Source organism: Physella acuta, unplaced genomic scaffold, assembly GCF_028476545.2.
Source record: "Physella acuta isolate Inbredline_101_S28 unplaced genomic scaffold, ASM2847654v3 ptg001653l, whole genome shotgun sequence".
Lineage (NCBI taxonomy): Eukaryota > Metazoa > Mollusca > Gastropoda > Physidae > Physella > Physella acuta.
In genome coordinates, this window is record NW_026733167.1 from 323,316 (window position 1) to 332,500 (window position 9,185).

The 9,185-nt window shown below is 35.5% G+C and overlaps 1 protein-coding gene across 1 annotated transcript; it reads right to left on the reverse strand.

The window, feature by feature from the left end:
- Positions 1-950: 950 nt before the first annotated feature.
- Positions 951-6,456, reverse strand: LOC131929577 (squalene synthase). Its single transcript, XM_059285856.1, has 9 exons — positions 6,384-6,456; positions 4,532-4,663; positions 4,292-4,389; positions 3,697-3,880; positions 3,227-3,355; positions 2,628-2,819; positions 2,190-2,366; positions 1,619-1,771; positions 951-1,266 (listed from the first exon to the last, which is right to left on the reverse strand). The coding sequence occupies exons 2-9, from the start codon at positions 4,628-4,630 to the stop codon at positions 1,060-1,062; spliced, it is 1,239 nt and encodes a 412-aa protein (XP_059141839.1). The 5' UTR covers positions 4,631-4,663; positions 6,384-6,456; the 3' UTR covers positions 951-1,059.
- Between the last annotated feature and the right edge of the window lie 2,729 nt (positions 6,457-9,185).

Genomic DNA, 9,185 nt, shown 5'->3' on the forward strand with positions numbered 1-9,185 from the left:
ACATTCATTTCAATGTGACAAAACCTAAGATTCATAAACTCATGTGCCATATTAAATAAAGCTGTGTTGAGTTACGTACCCTTTAAAATCAGTATCAACTCTACATAGCCATTTCCACATATTCATGAATAAATAAAACCTGTATAAAAATATTCCACTGCTGTGCTCCAGGTTACAACATTGCTTATTAAATATATCCAACATTCCAGGAAGATTTTCAACTTGAGAAACTTAAGAGGTCATGTGACCGAAAGTCTGGAAAAAAGACATGACAGTAACATGTCTAAAATATTGACAGTGGTTATTTAGTTCCAGCATGACAAGTTGACTGGTCCTAAAAGATTCCTAGCATGACAAGTTGACTGGTCCTAAAAGATGACAAGTTGACTGGTCCTAAAAGATGACAAGTTGACTGGTCCTAAAAGATTCCCAGAACGACAAGTTCACTGGTCCTAAAAGATGACAAGTTCACTGGTCCTAAAAGATTCCTAGCATGACAAGTTAACTGGTCCTAAAAGATGACAAGTTGACTGGTCCTAAAAGATGACAAGTTAGCTGGTCCTAAAAGATTCCCAGAAGGACAAGTTGACTGGTCCTAAAATATTCCCAGCACGACAAGTTGACTGGTCCTAAAAGATTCCCAGAATGACAAGTTGACTGGTCCTAAAAGAATCCCAGCACGACAAGTTGACTGGTCCTAAAAGATTCCCAGAAGGACAAGTTGACTGGTCCTAAAATATTCCCAGCACGACAAGTTGACTGGTCCTAAAAGATTCCCAGCACGACAAGTTGACTGGTCCTAAAATATTCCCAGCACGACAAGTTGACTGGTCCTAAAAGATTCCCAGAATGACAAGTTGGCTGGTCCTAAAAGATTCCCAGAATGACAAGTTGGCTGGTCCTAAAAGATTCCCAGAATGACTAGTTAACTGATCCTAAAAGATTCCCAACAAGACTGCTCGAGTGATTAAGTTTTGAATTATTTCTAGCACAGCAAGTTGACTGGTCCTAATAGTTTTAAAAGATTTCTAGCATGACAAGTTGACAAGATGAAAGGTCCTAAAAGATTTCATCGTACCACTGTGAGATCTGGGACCAGTAGGTGTAGGCTATGGCAGACAGCATTAGCCCCATGCTCATGTACAGGGGTGGGTATATACTGGACGTTGTGTACTCTAGCTCTGTCTTTGTGACACCTAAAGCTTTATTACAGACTTGTTTTGTTCTAGCGCAGTTGGGGTCTGACTCTGGTATTCTTTCCATTATCTGTGGTAAAAAATGGGAATATTTAGGGGAATAAAGGGTAAAACATGGGGGACATTTAGGGGGAACGAAGGGTAAAAGATGTGGACATTTGGAGGATTGAAGGTTAAAGTATGGCGATATTTTAAGGAGTGAAAGATAAAATGTCAATATTTAGAGAATAGACAGTTAAATCATGGAGATATTAGAAGGATTGATAATAATTTAAGAGATGACAGAAGTAATACCTAAAAAAATATATATATATTGACTTACACCTTGACTGATAACTGAAATTACCAATCTCAAGTTTTTTAGTTCTTCACTAGCTTGTAAAATAGAACAGTGTAGCTTTAGCTAAGATGTGTGTACTTACTTCCAATGTAAAATGTTTCATTATAGCTTTCACATTCTCAAACTTGGTTGCGTTGAGCATCATGCGTACTGTTTCACCTTTGCGTATTTTAACCACCCCCGTGAACACATTAGGGTTATTGTAACAGCGTTCTAAAGTAGCAATTGCCATCACCTAGACAGTAAAGTAATAATGAGTGTAAAAACTACAGTAGTGTAAAAACATTAAATTAGTATAGTACTGTAAAAACATTAAATTAGGATACAAGGGCCATTATAATATAACACTACACAACTTAAGCTTAACTCCCTGTCTAAAAAAAAAATCCTAGAACAAAAATGTTCTTAAAAAATTTGAAATTTCCTGACACTTTGTGGTCTATCCATAAATCAATCTTTATTTTATGATAATTAAATAAAATGTTACATTATTTTTATAAATATACATGCTATATCATTTTACTGTTATTTTTGCCCTTTATTCTCAATGACAATGCATAGGGGTCACTAAATGTCACACAATGTACCAGAAGTAATTTATGAACAAGCCCTAAAAGATAAAGTGTACAGATTCATCTAATACTTGTATTTACCTGTGGAATAGCAACAAAATTGAAGATACTTTGATTCTTCAGTCTGCTCATGAACAGGATGGAGGAAGGCACCAGTTCCAGGGCATTTGTTATCAACTCATTCAAGCACTCCACAGCTTTCTCTCTGTTCTCTGGCTTGGCAAAGTCCCCAATATCATTGCCATATTTCCTCCAACACTAGAGAGGTGGAAGAAAATATTAAAAATAGTAACTGATACAACAAGAGAACAATTCTTAAATCACCTCTAAAATCTGGATGAACTTCCAATAAAAAAATAATTGAATACTACAAAATTTAATAATTATAAATATTCACAAAGGCATCTGATATTATTTTAAGCAAAAACTTTATTAAACATCTAACATGAAAATAAAGTTAAATGAAAATCATTAATATTAAAAATATATAAGAAAACAATCGTATAAAAAAAGGCTTACAGCTTTAGGCCAAAATATTCGTTGATCATTCCAGTCTTCTAGATAGTCCCTGATGATGTTTGTCTTCTGTAGAAACAAGCCGACTTGGTTAGCTAACTTGGAGTCCTCGCCCACAATCTCATCCTCTAACCCTGACGCTGAGAACAGTTTAGCTAGTCCTATTCCAACCAAACCAGCTACATAGTGGCAGTACTGGAGACAGTTTTTTAAATGTAAACTTTGATACACTAGAGTACATTGAAACTGAACATTTAACAAATAAACTTTGAATAGATTTGAAGTGTTAGAAAGGTTAGAATGTACAATAGATATATGGTGTTTACTAAAAATTTAATCAGAAAATGATTATTCTACTATCCTTATTTTTAAAAACTTAAAAGAACACAAACTGATCTAAACAAAGACTTGAACATATGACATAATGAAAAAAAAATTCCAGTTCTTTTTCTTAAAGACATAGATTTTATACAGATCATTTTTTCTAAATTTCTAATAATATGCCTAGTCAAAAGAATACAATATAACTAGCTAGGAAGACCAACATAAATAAAATCACAAGCAAGGGAAACAACAAGAATATGACTTTGAAAAATACTGACTTCGTCCCACTCGTCCATTGTGTCAACTTTCCTCTCCAGAAACACTGTCATGCCATCTCCCATTTTCTGGCATATATCAGAAATAACCTCTCGGTATATAGGTGCAAGGGCTCGGAATTCTTTGGATATCTGAAAACAACTGCAGCTTATAACAGAGCAAATACATAAATTAGTTTCCATAGCTAGAGTCATAGACTTGAGGCACCCATCAGAGTTGGGTGGACTATGAGATGTCCAACAGACTCCTGCTCAGGATAACAAACTCTAGACTTATGGGTGAGCAATTATGCTCTACTATCCGACCACGATGACCCCTGCCCACTTAGGCTGGACACAAATGTAAAATACCTTTTTTCATCCTTTTTTTTAATCTTATAAATCCATAGCGCAGATGAAGTAGCATTGTGTCATAATGCACCATGCCTTAAATTTAAATAATTAAATTTTAGAATAAAAATAACTCAACATACCTCTGGGAATGTCTCCAGCACTAGCCTATCCTTGTCTTTACTCTCCATGTATTTCCACTCAGGGTCCAAAAGGTTTTTGTGGAACGTCTTGAGCATTGGAACTTTAATATCTATGGGGATGGTCATGTCATCTTCTACAGTGTCTAATGCTCGTAGCACTAGATAAAATATGCAAATAGCATCTCTGAAAGACAGCAATGACATAGATTAACAACTGAATTACTGTATTTATATAATTACTTGTATGTAAATGTTTGATTTGAAATTACAAATACTGTTGATTGTATACTTACAGACCAATTATAAAAATAAAAGTAAGAAAATAAAAAACAAATTTGTATTTTTTTCAAAAAAATAAGCAATGGATTACTTTTAAATATGTGACATGATCCGATGGCCTATCAAAAACAATCAAGCAGGGAAATGTGAAAGGAAGGAGATGGCAAGGAAGGTAAGGATAAAAACTGCATGGAGGAAATCAAGGAATGGACTGGGCTGCCCCTTGCAAAATTATTCAAAAATTAAATGTGGTGCTAAAACGTCCCCTACCTTTCCTCCCCCTATATTGATTGTTTAAATAGAATTAAAATTTCACCTCAGGTGTCCATCTAAAGCTTGTATGACAGCAGCAAAACTTCTACTTGTCAGGTTGAGCAGATGGTAACAATGCTTTAAACTTGAGCTCATACTGTTCTGTTTATAGGAATAAATTTCATTTATCAAAACTCAAATCATCTTTTGTCTATTGTAACCATAAGTAAACATACCTTCTAGTTTTACTGGACTTTTAATAATATTTGTATAAATTAAAAACAAGACAACTATTTATTCTTACCAAATCACATTTTGGCATTATGGCTTTGCTGCCTCCCATTTTAAAGCGCAGCAGAGCAATCACCTCATCTGGGTGTGTGATTGATTTTAATAAATCCATTGCTGTATCTGTTCAGCAATTTAGCCAAGAGTTCTGTTAGAGGAGTAAAAACTAATGAAATATAAGTAGGTTTTGCATAGAATAATCAAAAACCTGTTCACATTTTTTACTTTATATGGAATCGTGCACAAAATTGAAATTTTCACAAATCTAAACATTTTGCAACTCCCTGAGTGGGAAAATCTTAGTTTTGCAATTTTGCCTGTATGTCTGTGTGTGTGTTTATGTGTAACATGAGTATCGTTACAGCTAGGTTGATAAAATTTCATATATAAGTATTAAATCAAATTTGTAGTTCTATATCAACTTTTCAGCGATTTCCAGTAACCAAAAGTAGAACTTATTCTACATATGATTTATAAAGTACTAATGTTCCGCACTATTATAATTATACACACATTGTTTGCCTCTCTTGTTGCATTATTCTTTTCGAAGTGACTACTCGGAAGAAGATTTTTCTCCCCAACGGCTCCACTTAGTCGGCAAAAAATAGCTCTGCGCATGCGCAGTCACTTTTGGCTAGGGTTAGAGATAGGATTAGGATTAGGGATAGGATTAGGGTCTGGATTAGGGTTCTGCAGTTGTAAACACACGCATGCGCAGTACCATCGAAAACATCTCCGCGATGGCAAGTCGTAGCTTCTCTCCATTGCGCATGTGTATCTTATTCCGGCTAGCATCTGCCTATTCTTTTTTCTATGGGATTCTAATTTCTATTCTATTTTAAAAAGTTTAAGTAGAACTTAGATCTAGAACTTAGACTACTAACGTCTAACATATACCATGTAACAACAAGTCTAGATGTCTAGAGAGTATCACTAGATCTACCTAGATCTTGATCTAGTAATCTAGGGCCTACTCTAGATCTAGATCTAGATTTATCGGTCAGTTTCAGAGAGAGTGAGAGAGAGTAGAGTAGCGCTGGACTATCACTATGAAGTACGTATGAAGTACCAGGGCGGCTAAATTTATGTTAAACTACTGACAAAAGTCACATTCTTATCATTCTATTAATCAATTATTAAGCTTAAGATTGATTTCGATTTTAGATCTAGATTAGATCTAGTCTAGATAAGACAGAGAAGTCTCTAGATCTAGAAATCTAGATCTAGATAAATCTCAGAGGCGTAGTGACCCTTCCCGGCGCCCAGGGACAAACTTTTCGATTTGCACCCCCCTCAACCTTTCAATTTATTTTTCCAACCCATTTTGGCACCCCCTAAGGTCGGCGCCAGGGGACATATGTCCCCCCCCCCCCTCGCTACACTACTGATAAATCTAGATCTAGTTCTAGATCTAGAATCTATTCTCCACTAATGACTAAAACCAGACAATGCCAGACATTGAAATAAGTCAAATAAGTGTCTAGTCTAGTCTAGATCTAGAATCTAGATCTACATTCTAGAGTATAGAATAGATCTAGACTCTAGATCTCTAGATTCTAGATCTAGATCTAGATCTAGAATCTATAGATCTAGATCTAGATCTAATCTAGATCTAGATCTAGATCTAAATCTAGATTCTAGATCTAAATTCTAAGTTCAATAACTCAAGTCTAGCTGAAGACTTCTGAATTCTATCTTTTCTGGGATTAGTCTAGATCTAGATCTAAAAATCTAGAAACTAGATTTCTAGATGTGGATCTAGTCTACATCCTAAACTACCGTAAATAACACATTGTGTCTTGATCTAGATTTAGATTATATATAACAAAAATAACTTAACAATTTAATAACAAATAATAGAATCTTACCATAAAAACTCAATGAATGACGAGGAGTGAGATAAAATAAAAAGTTCCTCCAATTCTATTGGATCATGTATACCACGAGAAAAACAATAACCAATGAGAATAAAGAAAATGTTGGGAAAGAAAGGCTACTATGATATATTTTATAAAGTTAGCATTTTCGTTGTAGTCGCCCTTACAGGGAAGCCGGTTCAAGAACATTTTTAAAATTCCAACACAAATAACAGTTTACTTAAAGCGGAATTAACATTTCAACGGCAAGACAACTTGCAATTTGACAGCTAAAATTCCACAACAACAAGAACCAGTGATTGGATCTAAAAAAAAAATTTACTTTAAAGTTAGGGGTCATCCATAAATGACGTCACGCTTGTTTTTCGATTTTTAGCTTCCTTCTCCCCTGCCCTCCGTCCCACATCGTCACAAAAAGCCAGACCCCCTCTTAGGCACTGTATCTTAGGCAGTGTTTCTTCCCGACATTTTCGGGGGGGGGGGTGTAGACTTTCTTATCATAAAGGCCAATACAAATATAACAGCCTTTTCACAATCTGGATATCAAATGTACTGATTGCATTTTCCAAGAAACGACTATTTAACAGCACCGCAAACTAGGTCCCTTTGTATAGTTATGAGAAGTGGAGAGTAACACAAACTAATACAAATCAAACGAGACTTTGATCAACGAACGCCTGGGTCACTTATTGACTTCAAAACCTCAACTTGACTTCAAGTCAAGTGGCTTAAGACAATTACCTACCCTGAAGGGGGGGACACTATTGGTAGTGTTCCTTTCAGACTTTTTCCCCGGGGAGGGGGGGGGCATTTACAATTTTCCGGGAGAGGGGAGGGGCACACACTGGTAAAAGTCTATGTCTTATATATAAATTGTCATGGACCCAACTTGGAGGAGTCGCACGATGGAAGGTTGTGGTCTATGTTCCACAAGGATCCCCAAGCTTGATGGTGTTAAAGATGTGCTGCTATCCTACGGGATTCTAGTTCTATGCCTTTCTGCCCTTTCTGTTTATATGTGCAATATATATATATATATATATATATATATATATATATATATATATATATATATATATATATATGGGCGGCTGGGCATAGTGCTGACCGCACTATATCTTGTAATGCCGAGGACAGAGAAACAAGTGAACTTTACTTCACTTGCCCCATAGACCGTCAGGTTGGAAAGGGAAACTTTACTACAGTATTCACACTTTGAAATATCACCACCGTCCTTCTCCCCTTCCCAGCATTTGAGTACATATTATGCATGTTGATGTGGACCTGGTGTTACAAGCGTATATTTTTTTCGTAGCCAGGTCAAGCAATTTTCAGAGTGCCTAAGCGACAACTGTCTATTGTATGAAAAAGATACTTACATGCCATCGCTGGAAAATGCTAACACAATTTGTGGTGATTTATTACACCTTTTTACTGATACTGTTTTGAATCGATTACTTTATATTTTATTTTTTCCCCCCGTAGTGTATTTATTTTACTGGTTTTGTATACATTCTGAGAACTATTTGGCGATATATATATATATATATATATATATATATATATATATATATATATATATATATATATATATATATATATATATATATATATACAGATATATATATATATATATATATATATATATATATATATATATATATATATATATATATATATATATATATATATATATAAAGCAATGTATGTGTGTGTGTTTGTTTGTTTGTTTGTCTGTCCTTTATGCATTACTACACCTCTCATCACATCGCCGTGAAACTTTGGGAAGTTGTTGAGAATATTCCTGGGGAGATTTCTGCGAAAAAAAAATTTTCAAATTCGCAGGGGTGGCGCCCCGGCAGGGCGCGATTTGTTTTTTCTCTATATACGGTATATAAAAATAAAAGTCCATTTTGATTTCACACTGTTCATCCGATAGGCATGAAACTTTGGGGAGTTCGTTATAACCCTCTAGGAAAGGGTTATGTAAAAAATTAATTTTTTAATTTCGCAAGGGCGGCGCCACGGGAGGGTGCGATTTTTCTCTATATACGGTATATAAAAATAATAAAAGTGAATTGCAGTGACACCGTTCATCCGATAGGCATGAAACTTTGGGGGTGTTGATTAGGACACTCTGGGGAAGGGTTCTGTAAAAAAAATCATATTTAATTTCGCAAGGGCGGCGCCACAGGAGGGTGCGATTTTTCTCTCTAATACGTATATAAAAAAATAATAGTGAATTGCGGTGACACCGTTCACACGATCGCCATGAAACTTTGGGAACATGTAGAGAATATAACTGGGGAGATTTCTGCGCTAAAAACATTTTCAAATTTGCAGGGGTGGCGCCCCGGCAGGGCGCGATTTGTTTTTTTCTCTTTATGCGGTATATAAAAATAATAAAAGTGAATTGAGGTGACACCGTTCACACGATCGCCATGAAACTTTGGGGAGTTCATTATAAAACTCTAGGAAAGGGTTCTGTAAAAATCATTTTTAATTTTGCAAGGGCGGCGCCACGGCAGGGTGCGATTTTTCTCTATATACGGTATATAAAAATAAGAGTCGATTTTGGTGTGACACCGTTATCCGATAGCCATGAGACTTTGAGGGAGATGATTAGAACAATTCAGGGAAGGGTTCTGTAAAAAAAATAATTTTTAATTTCGCAAGGGCGGCGCCAGGGGAGGGTCAAATTTTTCTCTTTTTACGGTATATAAAAATAATAGAAGTGAATTGCAGTGACACCGTTTATCCGATAGGCATGAGACTTTGGGGAGTTCATTATAA